This window comes from Oncorhynchus clarkii, chromosome 21 (assembly GCF_045791955.1).
Source record: "Oncorhynchus clarkii lewisi isolate Uvic-CL-2024 chromosome 21, UVic_Ocla_1.0, whole genome shotgun sequence".
NCBI classification, from domain to species: domain Eukaryota; kingdom Metazoa; phylum Chordata; class Actinopteri; order Salmoniformes; family Salmonidae; genus Oncorhynchus; species Oncorhynchus clarkii.
In genome coordinates this window covers 25,319,252-25,339,352 of record NC_092167.1, presented here as the reverse complement: position 1 = coordinate 25,339,352, position 20,101 = coordinate 25,319,252, and the positions used below count along the sequence as shown (strand labels likewise).

The 20,101-nt window shown below is 40.4% G+C and overlaps 1 protein-coding gene across 2 annotated transcripts in view; it reads left to right on the top strand.

Moving 5' to 3' along the window:
- Nucleotides 1-2,366: 2,366 nt before the first annotated feature.
- Nucleotides 2,367-20,101, top strand: part of LOC139378789 (1-phosphatidylinositol 4,5-bisphosphate phosphodiesterase beta-3-like) — a 103,751-nt gene continuing 86,016 nt past the window's right edge. Inside the window, exon 1 of one of the 2 annotated variants that reach the window (XM_071121287.1) lies at nt 2,367-2,993. In XM_071121287.1, coding sequence (XP_070977388.1) covers nt 2,895-2,993 — 99 coding nt within the window. In that variant the 5' untranslated portion in view covers nt 2,367-2,894. The remainder of the gene's footprint in view (nt 2,994-20,101) is intronic. The other variant, XM_071121288.1, reaches the window with a different exon arrangement.

The window sequence follows — 20,101 nt, the reverse complement described above, 5'->3', positions numbered from 1 at the left end:
GGTGGCAGCATCATGGTTTGGGCCTGCTTTTCTTCAGCAGGGACAGGGAAGATGGTTAAAGTTGATGGGAAGATGGATGGAGCCAAATACAGGACCATTCTGGAAGAAAACCTGATGGAGTCTGCAAAAGACATGAGACTGGGACGGAGATTTGTCTTCCAACAAGACAATGATCCAAAACATAAAGCAAAATCTACAATGGAATGGTTCAAAAATAAACATATCCAGGTGTTAGAATGGCCAAGTCAAAGTCCAGACCTGAATCCAATCGAGAATCTGTGGAAAGAACTGAAAACTGCTGTTCACAAATGCTCTCCATCCAACCTCACTGAGCTCGAGCTGTTTTGCAAGGAGGAATGGGAAAAAATGTCAGTCTCTCGATGTGCAAAACTGATAGAGACATACCCCAAGCGACTTACAGCTGTAATCGCAGCAAAAGGTGGCGCTACAAAGTATTAACTTAAGGGGGCTGAATAATTTTGCACGCCCAATTCTTCAGTTTTTGATTTGTTAAAAAAGTTTGAAATATCCAATAAATGTCGTTCCACTTCATGACTGTGTCCCACTTGTTGTTGATTCTTCACAAAAAAATACAGTTTTATATCTTTATGTTTGAAGCCTGAAATGTGGCAAAAGGTCGCAAAGTTCAAGGGGGCCGAATACTTTCGCAAGGCACTGTATTTCACTGGTCACCCCCAAAGCCATTTCCTCCTTTGGCGGCCTTTCCTTCGAGTTCTCTGCTGCCAATGACTGGAACGAACTGCGAAAATCACTGAAGCTGGGGACTCATATCTCCCTCACTAGCTTTAAGCACCAGCTGTCAGAGCAGCTCACAGATCACTGCAACTGTACATAGCCCATCCAACTGCCTCATCCCCTACTGTATTTATTTATTTATGTTGCTCCTTTGCACCCCAGTATCTCTACTTGCACTTTCATCTTTTGCACATCTACCATTCCAGTGTTTAATTGCTATATTGCAATTACTTCCCTTATCCTACCTCATTTGCACATATTGTATATAGACTTTTTTCTACTGTATTATTGACTGTATGTTTGTTTATTCCATGTGTAACTCTGTGTTGTTGTATGTGTCGAACTGCTTTGCTTTATCTTGGCCAGGTCGCAGTTGCAAATGAGAACTTGTCCTCAATTAGCCTACATGGTTAAATAAAGGTGAAATAAAATTAAAATATTTAAAAAAAATCTGTATTCCCAGTCATGTGAAATCCATAGATTAGGGTTTAATTAATTTATTTCAATTGACTTATTTTCTTACATGAACTATCTCAGTAAAATATTTTAAATTGTTGCACGTTGCGTTTATATTTGTGATCAATGTAGTAATGACATTATGCTGTGGCAGCGCCAGGGTGATGTAAGGGGTGCGTACTGGCGGCAGGGAAGTCAGGCGCAGGAGAGCAAAACTGTTTTACAACTGCACAGTTTAATAAATAAAATCACCGTAAACAGAACGATCAATACAATGGGTGCGAAACCCGTCGCACACCAGAAATACGTGCACACGCACTTACAATAAACAGTTCCGGACAAGGACATTGGGGGAACAGAGCGTGAAATACACAAGATGTCATTATGGAGTTGAAACCAGGTGTGTGGGAAGACAAGACAAATGGAAAATGAAAAGTGGATCGATGATGGCTTGAAAGACCGGCGACGCCGACCGCCGCCCGAACAAGGACAGGAACCAACTTCGGCGGAAGTCGTGACAGGTGAAATGTCCCTTTAAGGGGAAACTCATCAGCAAAACAAATCAACATGATGATGTGGCCAGTGACAATATCCAATAAGGTCCAATATCTGGAAGACCTGACTGCTGAAATGCAAAACATTTTTGGGACTGTATCAACAGCGGACTAATTAAAAAAATACCAGTTGTTGAGTGGATATTCCCTTTTATACCAGATCGTACAAATGCCAACACACACATTACAAGTCAAGCTGTAACCCTTTAAAACCAAACCAAACAGGATAATTTAACAAAGGAAGTCATACACGTCTTTTATTTCTATTAAATTGTTTTCTGATTTTCTTTTGCTGTTTGACTGAAAGTGTGTGAGGTTTCAGAAGCACGCACACACACACGTCTCTGTTCTGTATAGACTGAACCTAGAAGACATGCTACAGCACATAGCTGACATTCTTTAAAGGTGTTGTGGGAGGCTGCATGCATGAGAAAATAACTTTGCCCAACAACAAAAATGTGGGTTAGCTGGCAGTTTGAGCGTTACAAACTCCAACGTTCTTGTCACACTTCTGCATTAAGTCCCCAACGCACAGAACATGCCTCTAGAAATACCAAATGGACTGACCGCGTCGAATGTCTGACTGAAAATGAGAGAAGAAAGGATAGAAGAGAGAGAGAACACTCCCCGTCCGTTTTTCCCTATCTTCCTCCTCTCGCTCTGTCTGTCCTCTGCTCTCCCCCTTTCTAGAAAACATGAAGGAAGAAAGAGAAGATAAGAATCCGGGGGGGACGAGTGTGAACAAGAGAAAGTTCGAGGAAAGCAAGAGAGGGGGACATTAATAGGCGGGTGGAAGGAAGGAAGGAAGAAATTAAGGAAGGGATCTATCCAGCCATACAACGCGATTAAACGAGACATGAACAAACTATATATTGACCTATATTAAACGTAGCTACTCGACTCTTCTCAACTTGTGACGTTTAAAACTATTTTAGGATAGTTGAATACGCAAACTTAGGCTATTAGGAACCAAGTTATCGTATTTTCTAATTCATACATCAACTTCCAGCGTTGCAAGTCACAGCTCACCCCGGAAAAGGATTTAGCCCCAAGGACCAAGGGGCACCAACGAGGGCAGGTCACCGCAGCCGGAGTTTAGGCGTTGCCACACGGCTTTGACCCGGAGCCATGGCCGGGGCGAAGCCAGGAGTCCACGCTCTGCAGCTCAAACCGGTGTCGGTTCACGACATACTAAAACGGGGGAGCAAGTTTATCAAATGGGATGAGGTTAGTAATATAGCCTAGTGGCTCTAAACGTGTTTGTTTGTGAGCGAGTGAGAGAGTTATAGCCTACATTTAGTTTTCTCGTTTCCCCCCCCCACCACAGGTGTTCAAGTTGCATTCATTATAAAATAATAGTAGCATAGTTGATTTTATTGATACATCCTTACTTTGTGGACTTTAGAGTTTACTATTATAGACACTGCAGGCCAGAGGCTGTAGGTAGGTATGTCACTACATGACTGGTATAGGCTAGGCTACATGTCAACCCTATTCCCTGTACCAGGGATCAACTAGATTTAGCTGCAGGACAATTTTTGTTGTTGTTGAGTGGGGGGGGTCAGGAGACTGGAACATAATTACAAGCAATTTGTAGACCGCCCAAACATAATATTAATATTTGCCTAAAACAATCATTTCAAACCTTGCTTACATTTATATATGGTCACATATATCTCTTGATGGGCCAAATAAAATCACCCGCAGACCGCAAGTTGGGGACCCCTGCCCTATACTTTTGACCTATCCCTATTGGCTCTAGTCAAAAGTAGTGCACTATATAGGGAATGGGTTGCCATTTGGGATGTACCCATTGGACTGTCCTGCATACCTATACCTATCCTGCAATAGATTGGCCTAGCTCTGCTCTCCTTTGAATTCTTGTCAAGCAAGTTTTTCCACCACTCAGGTTTTTTAGACAACCCGACTATCCACCAAAGCCATTTTTCTTTCACACTTTTGGCCTACTCTCTCTTTCTGTTCTAGCACCATTTTGTCACTGCTTTCCAAGGGATTTCGATAGACAGTGGGAGTCAATGGAATGACACATGGCAAATTATAATGTTTATCTCAACATAGGAGAGACAGACTTTGTGAATTGAGTTTCTGAATGAACATTCCATAGGCCTACTCTTCCAAACCATGTCGACATGTAGCCTAGGCTGAAACACCCACATTTGTATGTCCCCAACTCTTAAGACATTTTAGGACTATTTTAGTACTTCCTGTTTCAGGTTGTTAATCTGGAAACAATATTTTTTTGTATTTTAATAAAGCAAGACAACCCAAATATGTTTTACGGGAAATTCAAAGATATCCCCACTGGATTGGCCCTACTCTCTCTTCCATGTATTTTCACCCCTCCTTGCCTGGCAACCGTGGACTGTGTGTGAGAGAGAGATATATTACGTTTCATTGTCAGTATTTTAGAGGAGGGCGCCTGAAGCATTTTACTGCTTTAATGGTGTCAATAGGAAAACATATTTTTGCAAACAGACAGAAAGAATGAATAGACTACAAATAAAATACAAATATATTTGTCACATGCGCCGAAGGTGTAGACCTTACCGTGAAATGCTTACAAGCACTTAACCAACAATGTTCAAGAAATGGAGTTAAGAAAATATTTACTAAATAAACTAAAGTAAAAAGTAATACAATAAAATAACGAGGCTATATACAGGGGGTACCGGTACAGGTTAGTCAAGTTAATTTGTACATGTAGGTAGGGGTAAAATTATTATGCCTAGATAATAAACAGTGAGTAACATCAGTGTAAAAACAAAGGGGGGAGGTCAATGTAAATAGTCCATGTGGCCATTTGATTGTATGTTCATCAGTCTTATGGTTTGGGGGTAGAAGCTGTTAAGAAGCCTTTTGGACCTAGACTTGGCGCACTGGTACCGCTTGCTGGAGAGAACATTCTATGACTAGGGTGGCTGGAGTCTTTGGCAATTCTTAGGGCCTTCCTCTGACACCACTTGGTATAGAGGTCCTGGATGGCATTACATTCCTTCTCTCACTCGCTCTCTTTCTTCTCTCTCTGTTTCTTTCTTCCTCCTCAGTCTCACTTCATCGATCTTTCTTGCTTTCTCTCCTTTCTTTCTCAAATTTTTCTATTTCACTCTCTTCCTCTATCTCTCTCTCTCTCCCCTCCCTCCTCTTTCTCTCTTCCTCCTTTCTCTGAGGGAATTCCCAGGAAGTTGTTAGGTCTGTGATTAACTTTGCGAACTGCAAGGGACAATGTTCACATCTCTCTTTCTCCACTCCCTCTTTTGCCTCCTATATCCCTTCCTCATTTGCTTTCCCTCTGCAGAGAGAAACAGAACTGATATGAGGAGACTAACTTGTAGGAGAAGGAAAAAGAGAAAAAAAATGTCAGAGAAAGAGGAGGAGTGTGGGAGAGGAAAGAGAGGGAATGTGAGAGAGCAACATTTCACGTTGTTCAGACCCCAAATAAGGACATCTGATTTGAGAAAATGGGAAAGAGCCGAGAATCTAGTCTCAAGTTAATACCAGGCCCCCACACACACACACACACACACACACACACTGTAGAAAGACATGCAGCACATTTCTCCACCTACAGTGAGTCAATGTGTGTGTGTGGTGTGTGTTTCACTCTGAATTACTTCCTGTCTCAGCTTGTTGTGCTCTCTGGAGCCAAAACTACTTTCCCAGCCCTCCCTACCTTCTCCCTTTCCCCCATCCCTCCCACCCTTCCTACACCCCCTTCCTTCTCTTTCTCTCCTCTCTCTCCCTCCTTCTTCCATCTCTCGCTCCTTCCCCTCTTCCTCAACCCTATCCATTCTGCTCCTCAATTGAGATAAATCACAGTTGAATTCAATAAAAATTATTCCGTGTAACAGAGAGAGAACCTCTACATACTGTTGCAACAAATACCTCTGTGAGTTCAACCCTGAACCCTTGTCTCTCGTCTCTCTCTGTCACACACACACACACACACACACACACACACACACACACACACACACACACACACACACACACACACACAAAATCCTGGACAGTACAGTTTAGTGTACTCCGGACTCAAGAACCTCCCTAGAATGCGAATCTGGTGGTACCATATTCTAGTGTTACGATACCAGAATTTTTACTTCGAAACCAAACCTTACCGTCATGATACTCGATACCATCACGATACTCGATACCAAAACGATACCATAGCAAACAAAATAAGGCATATTAGCCAAGTCACAAAATGGCACTTGATCCAGACAGATAAATTCAGGTACTGCTCTATTCAATCGTTGGTCATCTTTTGAGTTCAATATCATTACATTTGAAATGTTTTATGTCTACATTTTTTCAGAGACAGCTATGTGTGCATTCATGAATCAATTATGCAATCATACAATCAATTTGACTTTGGTAAAAACAATCTAACTACATTGAACAAAAAATATAAATGCAGCTACTTCAAAGATTTTACTGAATTACAGTTCTTATAAGGAAACCAGCCAATTAAAATAAATAAATTAGTCCATAATCTATGGATTTCACATGACTGGGAATATAGATATGCATATGTTGGTCACAGATACCTTAAAAAAATTGTGGCATGAATCAGAAAACCAGTCAGTGTCGGGTGTGACCACCATTTGCCTCATGCAGCCCGACACATCGCCTTCGCATAGAGTTGATCAGGCCGTTGATTGTGGCCTGTGGAATGTTGTCGCACTCCTCTTCAATGACTGTGTGAAGTTGCTGGATATTGGCAGGAACTGGAACGCGCTGTTGTACACATCAATCCAGAGCATCCCAAACATGCTGAATGGGTGAGTATGCAGGGCATGTAAAAACTGGGACATTTTCAAATTCCTGGAATTGTATGCAGATCCTTGCAACATGGGGCCGTGCATTATCATGCTGAAACATGAGGTGATGGCGTCAGATTAATGGCACAACAATGGGCCTCAGGATCTCGTCACGGTATCTCTGTGCATTCAAATTGACATCGAAAAAATGTAATTGTGTCTGCTTTCCGTAGCTTATCCCTGCCCATACCATAACCCCATAATCCCACTGCCACCAATGTTGTCATCAGCAAACCGCTCACCCACACAATGCCACACTCTGCCATCTGGCCGGCACAGTTGAAACCGGGATTCATCTGTGAAGAACACACTTCCCCAGCATACCAGTGGCCATCGGAGGTGAGCATTAGCCCAATGAAGTTGCTCACGACGCCGAACCACAGTCAGGTCAAGATCCTGGTGAGGCTATACGCAGCCAAAACAGAAAGATAAATGCGATCAAAGCAGCACCACCCCCTCAAGAGTCTGAGCCTGCCTGGCAGGGTTGGTCCAACAAAGTCAAAGCCCCCAAATGTTTGAGCATAATATACATGGAATTTCTCAATGCTGCTAATGAGAACCTTGAAGACCTTGTATGTATAGACGGTTGGAATTCCAATTCCACCTAGGTAGTGGCAGTGCTGGCAACACTAGCTGCAGTAAACCATGGGGAATCAGTCACACTCTGACAATCTTAGTGGGGGCAAATTATTGTGGCCCTGGTGGCACAAAATGATCAGATGGTCTGACTGCACAGAGATGCTTGGGAAAATGGTCACAGTGGGAGACCAGCATGTGTGTGTTTCAGGGGAAGGGGTTGTATCTGTGCTCCATCAGCTAGGACTTGACATTGGTTAATCAAATCTCCCCATTCTTGCTCAATTTTGCATGCCTTCTCAAACAGCTACAACTGTATATTCGCACATCAAGTATTCTCTTGAGTTGGGCTCGGAACAACTGTTGAACATCTGAGCTTGTGGTTGTTTGTGGGGGAAGGGTGGGGAGTGTGTATGAGTGTGTGTGTGTATGTATCCCACATCTGTTGCTATGGGTTAATGATGTTAGGGACAATATAGGATGAATCACAAGAATTGCTTGCCAAAATAATAATTGCTTGCCAAAAATGTAATTGTTGTAATGCCAATCCAGGTTATAGGTAACAATCCTTTGTATGAACTGCTGACATTGTTACACATATTAGTTAATTGTGGAAATAAATTAAGATATGCAAGATTTTTTAATTTACAGTACCAGTCAAAAGTTTGGACATCTTCTCATTCCCAGGATTTGTCTTTCTTTTGACTATTTTCTACATTGTAAAATATTAGTGAAGACAATCAAAACTACGAAATACCACATATGGAATCATGTAGTAACCAATTTTTTTTATACTTTAGATTCTTCAAAGTAGCCACCCTTTGCCTTGATGATGGACACTTTTGCACACTTTTGGCATTCTCTCAACCAGCTTCATGAGGTATGCATTTCAATTAACAGGTGTGCCTAGTTAAAAGTTAATTTGTGGAATTTCTTTCCTTAATGCGTTTGAGCCAATCAGCCCTATCTTGTCACAATGCATCTATCTTCCGTATACAACCCCTATTTGGTAAAATACCATATTAGTCCATATTATGGGAAGAACAGATCAAAATAAGCAAAGAGAAATGTCAGTCCATCATTACTTTAAGACATGGTCAGTCATCTGGAAAATTTCAAGAACTTTGAAAGTGTCTTAAAGTGCAGTCGCAAAAATCATCAAGCGCTATGATGAAACTGGCTCTCATGAGGACGCCACAGGAAAGGTCGACCCAGAGTTACCTTTGCTGCAGAGGGCAAGTTCATTAGAGTTAATTGCACTTAACCAGCATTGCTAACACAGCATTCTGCAGTGATACGCCATCCCATCTGGTTTGTGCTTAGTGGGACTATCATTTGTTTTTCTACAGAACAATGACCCAAAACACACCTCCAGGCTGTGTAAGTGCTTTTTGACCAAGAAGGAGAGCGATGGACCTGGCCTCCACAATCACCCAACCTCAACCCAATTGAGAAGGATTGGGATGAGTTGGACTGCAGAGTGAAGGAAAAGCAGCCAACAAGTGCTCAGCATATGTGGGAACTCCTTCAAGTTCCCACATGGAAAAGCATTCCTCTTGAAGCTGGTTTAGAGAATGCCAAGTGTGTGCAAAGCTGTCATCAAGGACATGGGTGGCTACTTTGTAGAATCTAAAATCTATTTTGATTTAACACTTTTTTGGTTACTACATGATTCCATATGTGTTATTTCATAGTTTTGTCTTCACTATTATTCTAAAATATAGAAAATAGTACAAATAAAGAAAAACCTTGAATGAGTAGGTGTGTCCAAACTTTTGACTGGTACTGTAGTTTTATCAAAAAATGACAACTTTTTAAAAATGTTTCACTATTTTTATGAAATTCCCTGAGGAGGATGGTCATCCCCATCCCCTGAGGAGCCTCCACTGCTCTAGAGACATTGCGCAATGTGGGCATTAAATAAATAATTTAACGGATGTCTGACATTTAAAACCCCCCGAAAAATAACCAACATTTTGGTTAATCTCTCAGCACTATTAACCAGTAATGACATTCATGAGACAAGGGTGGTAGAGCCCTATTCTCACACACAATCAGTTCACTGAGGTAATAGATTATCTTTAGGAGAGACGTGAGAGAGACCGATTTTTAAGTGAAGTAATAATGTTTTGGTGGCAATCAGCTTTAAAATCAGCTTATTTTGCGTTATGGTTTGCATATTATAACAAACAAAGTACTAGTGCAGTGAATTGATGTTAGTTTCAGCTGTAAGCTGGCACGAAAAGTTAGCCTAAAGCTGAGCGAGGGGAGTAGAATAGCATAGGCCTGTCGGCCATCAGGAAAGCAGTCAGAACCGTGCACTAGGCCTATCTATCGGCAATCAAAAGCTGTACCTCGCAATTCCTTGGCTTGCATTGTCTTGCAACTTCAGTAAATCAGGGCCTGTTATCAATGAATAGGCTAGGATATTGAGATGAGCGAGATGCAACACTTCGCACTCACACAGTATCTGCACAGGTTCGCTTCCAGTGATCACATCGTGGTAGCCAGGGCACCAAAACAGCAGAAAAGTTGAGCCTTGCTCTTCGATGCTCTTAGATGTTGGGGAAATTAACCCACTATGCTGTTTACTTACTGCATCTGCGTCGTCCATTTTTGGGTGGGACGTTAACAATCCCATTTTTGTTTAAACATTTAGACCCCTACCGTGCAATACTACCATATTCCCTGAAATGGGCCTTGTTCACATGTAATCCACTGTAATGGGAATATTGTAGAATTTGGGATGCAGCTCTAGTGGATTATCTGAAAGTGAAATGTCTATCATAGATAGATAGGCTTCTGAATGTTCTTTATGATTAAAGAGATGAAGGGAGAGACAGAGGGACTGACATGATGACTGAATAAGTTAGGAAGGAGGGAGGGAGAAAAGAGTTTGTTAAAGAGTTACACCACACAGTGAATCAAGCCATTAGTCTCACAGAGGGGTGAGAAATGTAGAGGAAGGGAGGGAGGAAATGGGAGAAACCTGCCACTGTTTGTCTAAGCGAGTCACACCACTTAGTGAAACACAGCGTTAACATGAGAGATGAATGGAGAAGGAAGAGTGGTTGAGCCAGAGGGGAAAAGAAAGAGAGAAAGGTCGTAGGTCAAACTCAGATGTGAAGTGAAGCATTTTGGGATTTGACATAAGTATTCTGCTTCTCACCACCCCTCTGTTCCCCCTCCTCCTCATCCCTCTCTTTCTCACACTCTCTTTCTTTAGTTCATTTAGTAAATATTTTCTTAAATTTATTTTCTTAACTGCATTGTTGGTAATGGGATTGTAAAGTAAGCATTTCACGTTAAGAATACCTGTTGTATTCAGCACGTGAAAAATAACATTTGATTTCCTGTACCCACTCTCTTTGTCCTTATTTGTGCTCTATATCTGTCTCTCCCTCTCTGTCTTTTTCTCTTATCATTCTCTCTGTCTGTCATTTTCTCTCCTTCTCTGTGTCATTTCTTTCCCTACCCTTGTTGTTATTCTCACGGTCCCTGTCTTCCTCTCCTCATTCCCTCTTGCTCTTTTTCTTTACCACTTTGACTCCTTTCCCTCTCCATCTCTCTTTCCCTCTCGTTATCTTTCGCTTAATTATTTTCCTGTCGTCCCTTCCCCTCTAACCCCTTTCCTCTTCTCACCAGAGTCCAAAGGTTATTGACTGTCATCAACCTTTGTTGCCAAAGCAGCTACACACACACACAGTCTGGTTGTCCCTGTATAATGACTGGTTTATTAGAGGTGCTGAAAACCCAGACTTCACCTTTTATAGTGAACATAATGAAAACATTCTGCCCCTCTCTCCCCCGTCCCCTCCCCTCTTTTCCTCTCTCTACCGCTCTTCTCTCACCCTCTTTTTCTTTAGTAGTATTCTCACTGAATAGAGTTATCTGGACAAAATGTCAATTTACATACACGTTTCAATTCCCATTAGCGACTAGAATATCACGAGCCGAGAGAGGGTTAGCTAGCTAGCTACTAGTTAAAGTTAAGCAAGCAACTCTTCAGGCAACTCTTCATGCATCTACCATATTATACACTTAATTATTGCAACAAAACCATATTACACTCTTGAATAATGCAACAATTCACAAGCATGTGCAGACAATTAAAGGGTTTATTTTCTCATCTGTACACTCATTACATTTTAGCTTCGCTGATTAAAGCACAGCGTTAAAGCTAACGACAGGTCTTCATCAAGTAACGTTAGCCTATCAAAAATGAACGATTATCCTGCTAATACGAATATATAAATACAATAGGCCTACCTTACCACATTAATTTTGATCAATATCATGGAAATCAGGCTACATGTGGTAAAAGCAAATTGCGACTGAAAACGTGGGTATAATTCACTGAGGAGTTGAGCTGTTATATATGGAAGCCCATTCCCGGCAAAAATAAAATACATATAGATCATTCATTTAAGTTATGTTTTTTCATTTGAAGCATCTTGTGGTGATTTCCATCTCTTCATGTTGCAGAGATCAGCACAGCAGGGCTGCCTGCAAACGTGTGTGCGATCTGGCATTTGCCCCAGCACTTTTGGTTTGGTTTAATAAAATATATTGCATATTTACCTTTTATTTAACTAGCCAAGAACACATTCTTATTTTCATTGACTGTTTAGGAACAGTGGGTTAACTGCCTTGTTCAGGGGCAGAACGACAGATTTTTACCTTGTCAGCTCGGGGATTTGATCTTGCAACCTTTCGGTTACTAGTCCAACGCTATAACCACTAGGCTACCCTACCACCCCATTAAAAAAACAGTTGTTTCTACTGTTCGCCTCTTGATTTGTTTGACAGAATTTTATCCTCCTTAGGGCCAGGAGTTTTTCCAGGAGTTTATTATTTTGTTTTATCATATAACCTGATTAGAAAAAATCTGGTCCCATCATAGCCCATATAAAACAGTTTTTTTTTTACAGCTGATTTATTACTATGTTATACCCAGAGTTTTTCCTGGTTAGGTTAGTCTACAAGATCAGGAACTCTGGGCCCCAGGAAAACAATTTCCCCTCCACCACTCTGGGACCTGTGAAATCACCGCACAATGTTACAAATGAAAAAACGTATTGTATTTGAATGATCTACTATCTCAAAATGTTGACTGATGTAGTTTGACTTGCGTATGTCAATTTTTTTAATAGTAATTGACATAAAAAAAGATGCCACAAGATGCTTCAAATGAAAAAATATAACTTATATGTATGATCTATATGTATTTTATTTTCGGTGGGAATGGGCTTCCATAGTTTTTTCTGTGGCTCAGTGCAGCTGCCAGATGACAGTTACTGCTACAATTTCAGAATGTAACAGGCTGTTACTTCAATTTCAGGTAAACCTCAATTAAACAATCTCAAATAAAAGGGAATTCAGGAGAATGTTTATACATTTCAGCTGTTTCAAAAACATTGCTCTGTTATTACCGTTTACAGTGCCTTCAGAACGTATTCACACCTCTTGACTTTCTCCACATTTTATTGATACAGCCTAATTTTAAAAAATTATTATATTGAGATTTTGTGTCACTGGCCTACACACGGGCGGCAGGGTAGCCTAGTGGTTAGAACATTGGACTAGTAACCGTAAGGTTGCAAGTTCAAATCCCTGAGCTGACAAGGTACAAATCTGTCGTTCTGCCCATGAACAGGCTGTTGACTTGCCTAGTTAAATAAAGGTTAAAAAAATTAAGTAAAAAAATACCCCATAATGTCAGTGGAATTATGTTTTTGGACATTTTTACAAATTCATGAAAAATGAAAAGCTGAAATGTCTTGTGTCAATTAGTATTCAGCCCCTTTGCTATGGCAAGCCTAAATAAGTTAATGTGTAAAAATGTGCTAAACTCATATAAATTGCATGCACTGTGTTTCAACATGGTGAATTTATCAATTACACTTTGGATGGTGTAACAATACACCAAGTCACGACAAAGATACAGGCGTCCTTCCTAGAGGTCGACCGATTAATCGGAATGGCCTATTAATTAGGGCCGATTTTTAAGTTTTCATAACAATCGGTAATCGGCATGTTTGGATGCTGATTACATTGCACTCCACGAGGAGACTGCATGGCAGGCTGACTACCTGTTATGCTAGTGCAGCAATGAGCCAAGGTAAGGTGCTAGCTAGCATTAAATGTATCTTATAAAAAACAATCCATCTTAACGTAATCACAAGTTAACTACACATGGTTGATGATATTTACTAGTTTATCTAGCTTGTCCTGCGTTGCATATAATCGATGCGGTGCCTGTTAATTTATCATTGAATCATACCCTACTTCACCAACCGGGTGATTTAACAAGCATTTGCGAAAAAGCACTGTCTTTGCACCAATGTGTACCGAACCATAAACATCAACGCCTTTCTTATAATCAATATGCAAGTATATCTTTTTAAACCTGCATATTTAGTTAATATTGCCTGCTAACATACATTTCTTTTAACTAGGGAAATTGTGTCACTTGTCTTGCGTATTGTGCAACAGAGTCAGGGTATATGCAGCAGTTTGGGCCGCCTGGTTCGTTGCGAACTGTGTGAAGACTATTTCTTCCTAACATAGACAGCCAACGTCGCCAAACGGGGGATGATTTAACAAAAGCGCATTTGCGAAAAAAGCACAATCGTTGCACGAATGTACCTAACCATAAACATCAATGCCTTTCTTAAAATCAATACTCAGAAGTATATTTTTTTAAACCTGCATATTTAGCTAAAAGAAATCCAGGTTAAGCAGGCAATATTAAACTAGGGAAATTGTGTCACTTCTCTTGCGTTCATTGTACGCAGAGTCAGGGTATATTCAACAGTTTGGGCCGCCTGGCTCGTTGCGAATTAACTTGCCAGAATTTTACGTAATTATGACATAACATTGAAGGTTGTGCAATATAACAGGAATATTTAGACTTATGGATACCACCCGTTAGATAAAATACTTAACGGTTCCGTATTTCACTGAAAGAATAAACGTTTGTTTTCAAAATGATAGTTTCCAGATTTGACCATATTATTGACATAAGGCTCGTATTTCTGTGTGTTATTATGTTATAATTAAGTCTATGATTTGATATTTGATAGAGCTGTCTGACTGAGCGGTAGTAGGCAGCAGCAGCCTCGTAAGCATTCATTCAAACAGGACTTTTGTGCATTTGCCAGCAGCTCTTCACTGTGCTTCAAGCTTTGAGCTGTTTATGACTTCAAGCCAATGAACTCCCGAGATTAGGCTGGTGTAACCGATGTGAAATGGCTAGCTAGTTAGCAGGGTGCGCGCTAATAGCATTTCAATCGGTGACGTCACTCGCTCTGAGACCTTGGAAGTAGTTGCCGCGGCTTTTGTGGAGCGATTGGTAACAATGCTTCGAGGGTGGCTATTGTCGATGTGTTCCTGGTTCGAGCCCAGGTAGAGGCGAGGAGAGGGACGGAAGCTATACTGTTACGCTGGCAATACTAAAGTGCCTATAAGAACATCCAATAGTCAAAGGTATATGAAATGGTATAGAGAGAAATAGTCCTATAATTCCTATAATAACTACAACCTAAAACTTCTTACCTGGGAATATTGACGACTCATGTTAAAAGGAACCCCCAGCTTTCATGTGTTCTCATGTTCTGAGCAAGAAACTTAAACGTTAGCTTTTTTACATGGCACATATTGCACTTTTACTTTCTTCTCCAAAACTTTGTTTTTGCACTATTTAAACCAAATTGAACATGTTTCATTATTTGAGGCTAAATTGATTATATTGATGTATTATATTAAGTTAAAATAAAAGTGTTCATTCAGTGTTGTTGTAATTGTCATTGTTACAAAAAAATAAATACATGTAAAAAAAATCGGCTGATCGACTTTTTTTTGGTCCTCCAATAATGGTATCGGCGTTTGAAAAATCATAATCGGTCGATCTCTAGTCCTTCCTAACACAATTGGCAGAGAGGAAGGAAAACCACTCAGGGGTTTCATCATGAGGCCAATGGTGGCTTTAAAACGTTGATAGGAGAAAACTGAGGATGGATCTACAGCATTGTAGTTATTATAAAGTACTAACCTAATTAACAGAGTGAAAAGAAGGAAGCCTGTACATAATAAAAATGTTCAAAAAATGCATCCTGTTTGCAGCAAGGCACTTTTTGTCCTCAATACAAAGCGTTATGTTGGGGCAAATCCCACACACATCACTGAGTACCACTTTTCATATTTTCAAGCATGGTGGTGGATGCATTATGTTATGAGTATGCTTGTCATCGGCAAGGACAAAGGAGTTTTTGGGGGAGATAAAAATTAATGGAATAGAGTTAAGCACAGTCAAAATCCTAGAGGAAAACCTGGTTCAGTCTGCTTTCCAACAGACACTTGGAGCCAAATTCACCTTTCAGCAGGACAATAACCTAAAACACATGGCCAAATATACATACACTGGAGTTGCTTACCAAGACAAAATTTGAATGTTCTGGAGTGGCCTAGTTACAGTTTTTACTTAAATCAGCAAAAAAAAATGATCACCACCCATTTGACAGAGCTTAAATAATTTCTTTAAAGAATAATGTGCAAATATTGTACAATCCAGGTGTGCAAGCTCTTAGAGACTTACCCAGAACGACTCACAGCTGTAATCGCTGCCAAAGGTGATTCTAACATTTATTGACTCAGGGGGTTGAATACTTATGTTATCAAGATATATTAGTATTTTATGTTTCATAATCTTTTTGACAAATGTTAGAATTTGTTTTCCATTTTGACATTACAGAGAATTTCGTGTAGAACGTTGACAAATTTTTTTTACGATTAAATACATTTTTTATCCCACAACAAAATGTGGAAAAAGTCCATGGGTGTGAATACTTTCTGAAGGCACTCAACGAGACAATTCTGTTCACAGTGCCCTGCTTGGAGGGGGCAATTGTGGTTAGACAGATGATCACCAACGAAGCGTTTAGGCAAAACACAACAGGCTGTTCTACATGCAAATTGTGTGTGTGTTTGTAAGATAGTGGAAAGTAAAACCTCCATTTACGGTAAATGGTTACGGATGAGACAGAACAATAGAGAAAAGAGATGGCTGAAGAGAGCGTGCTAGAGAGAGAAATGTGGAGGGGATCAGAAAGCACATCAAAAGGAAAGGAGAAATGAAAGCAAGGGATGGAAGAAAGAAGAGAAAGATTAGGGTGGAGATTACTGCTTTTTCTTTTATGTTTTTCCACAGTAGAGTATTCCTTAAATGTATAACAGAGTAGTTAGCTCTAGACCTAAGGTCACTTTTATGTTTGCCCCTAATCGTTACAGTTTTGTTTATGATAAGGTTTAGCTGATCCTAGATCTGTGCCTATAGGTAACTCTGATTTAAGAATTATAAATTACTGGGAGCTCATATTTGATTACTTATCAAAAGCTTTTGATCGAGTTATAGCCCCAGATCCACTGATCTGTCTTTTTATGGAAATAACCTGGATGGGAAGGCTGTCTCTCTCTGTACTCTGCTAGCCAAACGGCTCATATTGCAAATTTGGAAATTGGAAATTGCACATACCTTTTGAGATGTGGTTACAATGAAATGCATATGGAAAAGTTTTGATACAATACTTTCAGTAGAAGTCCAAAATGTTACAAAATATGTCAGCCGATACTTGATAAGTGGTTCAGTAAGGACTAGTCCCCCTTCACGTTTGTGACAATGATCTGTTGCTACGCTGTGCTGTACTTCACTCAATATGTATTTTTGTTATGATCACATTGCTTGTAATGACTGTGCACAGTCTTCTTATAATATGTACCACATAGTATACATTTTTCTTTGCTTTTTTTGTATACAGTGGGGAGAACAAGTATTTCATACACTGACGATTTTGCAGGTTTTCCCACTTACAAAGCATGTAGAGGTCTGTAATTTTTATCATAGGTACACTTCAACTGTGAGAGACGGAATCTAAAACAAAAATCCAGAAAATCACATTGTATGAATTTTAAATAATTAATTTGCATTTTATTGCATGACATATGTATTTGATCACCTACCAACCAGTAAGAATTCCGGCTCTCACAGACCTGTTAGTTTTTCTTTAAGAAGCCCTCCTGTTCTCCACTCATTCATTACCTGTATTAACTGCACCTGTTTGAACTCGTTACCTGTATAAAAGACACCTGTCCACACACTCAATCAAACAGACTCCAACCTCTCCACAATGGCCAAGACCAGAGAGCTGTGTAAGGACATCAGGGATAAAATTGTAGACCTACACAAGGCTGGGATGGGCTACAGGACAATAGGCAAGCAGCTTGGTGAGAAGGCAACAAGTGTTGGAGCAATTATTAGAAAATGGAAGAAGTTCAAGATGACGGTCAATCACCCTCGATCTGGGGCTCCATGCAAGATCTCACCCAGTGGGGCATCAATGATCATGAGGAAGGTAAGGGATCAGCCCAGAACTACACGGCAGGACCTGGTCAATGACCTGAAGAGAGCTGGAGACCACAGTCTCAAAGAAAACCATTAGTAACACACTACTCCGTCATGGATTAAAATCCTGCAGCTCACGCAATGTCCCCCTGCTCAAGCCAGCGCATGTCCAGGCCCGTCTGAAATTTGCCAATGACCATCTGGATGATCCAGAGGAAGAATGGGGGAAGTTCATGTGGTCTGATGAGACAAAAATTGAGCTTTTTGGTCTAAACTCCACTCTCCGTGTTTGGAGGAAGATGAAGGATGAGTACAACCCCAAGAACACCATCCCAACTGTAAAGCATGGAGGTGGAAACATAATTCTTTGGGGATGCTTTTTTGCAAAGGGGACAGGATGACTGCACCGTATTGAGGGGAGGATGGATGGGGCCATGTATCGCGAGATCTTGGCCAACAACCTTCTTTTTTACCACGATGCTAGATGCTCATTTCCCCAACTAAAATGATAACAAATGCACCTGGGGCTTCAGTGTCTTGTTCTCTAATTCTGTGATTTCTTCAACGCTACAGTGAATGTTATTGTTTATCTCTGTTTTTTCGTATTGGAAGAAAATAATCAGATGATATATATTTTTTAAAAGAAGGATACATTTTGCCGTTAAGACAATAGTTGGGTTTGGTTGTTTTGTAACAAAACCAAAACCAACACATGCGCAACTATTGGGCAAAACAAACGGGGCTGGCTTAGATTTTTGACAACATGTAAACTGTATTTAGTCTCTAAAGTTTATTGAAAACATAAATGCATCTAAAAATACATGATGACAGTTGTTGTTCAGCTAGATAGCGAACTTTTGCCATATTAGCATAGATGTGATTTTATTCTTTGAAGCGTGTGCATAATTTCCTTGACGTTGTCAGCTAACCCGTCTATGTTGTGGCCACCCTCATTCCTCCTCTCCACTTCTCCTCTACTCTCCCCCCTGTCCTCCCTCCTGTAGCTTACCACGGACCCTAAACTGGAGGTAGGGTGGTTCCATCATAGAAATAATGGAAATAGAACACACCTTGCATCGTCCAATGTGGTGCAGGCTTGGGCGGTATACAGTGTAAACCGGGGTATTTTGAAATACAGACAGTATGATTTTCATTACCGTTGGTTTGTGGCTCCCTAAAGCTTGGGGGAATACGTGACGTGAGAATATGCTTATCCTCCCCCAAACTTTAGACCATGCGTACGCACAGTTTCTAGTGGTTGAAGTATTGCATTGCAAGAAGGCAAAAGTAGCCTAGTAGCAGTGGTGGAAAAAGTACCCAACTATCATACTTCAAGATACCTTAATAGAAAATGACTCAAGTAAAAGTAAAGGTCACCCAGTAAAATTCTACTTGAGAAAGTTTAAAATATACTTAAGTATCAAAAGTATAAATAATTTCAAATTCCTTATGTTAAGCAAACCAGATGGCACCATTTTCTTGTTTTTTTAATTTTACGGAAAGCCATGGGCACACTCCAACATTCAGACATAATTTACAAATAAAGCATGTGTGTTTAGTGAGTCCGCCAGATCAGAGGCAGTAGGGATGACCAGGGATGTTCGGTTGATAAGTGAGTGATTTTGACTATTTTCCTGTTCTGCTAAGCATTCAAAAAGTAACGAGTATTTTCGGGTGTCAAGGAAAATGTATTTTCTTAAGGAATGTAGTGATGTAAAAGTAGTCAAAAATATAAATAGTAAAGTACAGATACCCCCAAAAACTACTTAAGTAGTACTTTATTTTTTACTTACAGTGGGGCAAAAAAGTATTTAGTCAGCCACCAATTGTGCAAGTTCTCCCACCTAAAAAGATGAGAGGCCTGTAATTTTCATCATAGGTACACTTCAACTATGACAGACAAAATGAGAAGAAAAAAATCCAGAAAATCACATTGTAGGATTTTTAATGAATTTATTTGCAAATTATGGTGGAAAATAAGTATTTGGTCAATAACAAAAGTATATCTCAATACTTTGTTATATACCCTTTGTTGGCAATGACAGAGGTCAAACGTTTTCTGTAAGTCTTCACAAGGTTTTCACACACTGTTGCTGGTATTTTGGCCCATTCCTCCATGCAGAGCTCCTCTAGAGCAGTGATGTTTTGGGGCTGTTGCTGGGCAACACAGACTTTCAACTCCCTCCAAAGATTTTCTATGGGGTTGAGATCTGGAGACTGGCTAGGTCACTCCAGGACCTTGAAATGCTTCTTACGAAGCCACTCCTTCATTGCCCGGGCGGTGTGTTTGGGATCATTGTCATGCTGAAAGACCCAGCCACGTTTCATATTCAATGCCCTTGCTGATGGAAGGAGGTTTTCACTCAAAATCTCACGATACATGGCCCCATTCATTCTTTCCTTTACACGGATCAGTCGTCCTGGTCCCTTTGCAGAAAAACAGCCCCAAAGCATGATGAGGTATGGTGTTCTTTGGATGCAACTCAGCATTTTTTGTCCTCCAAACACGACGAGTTGAG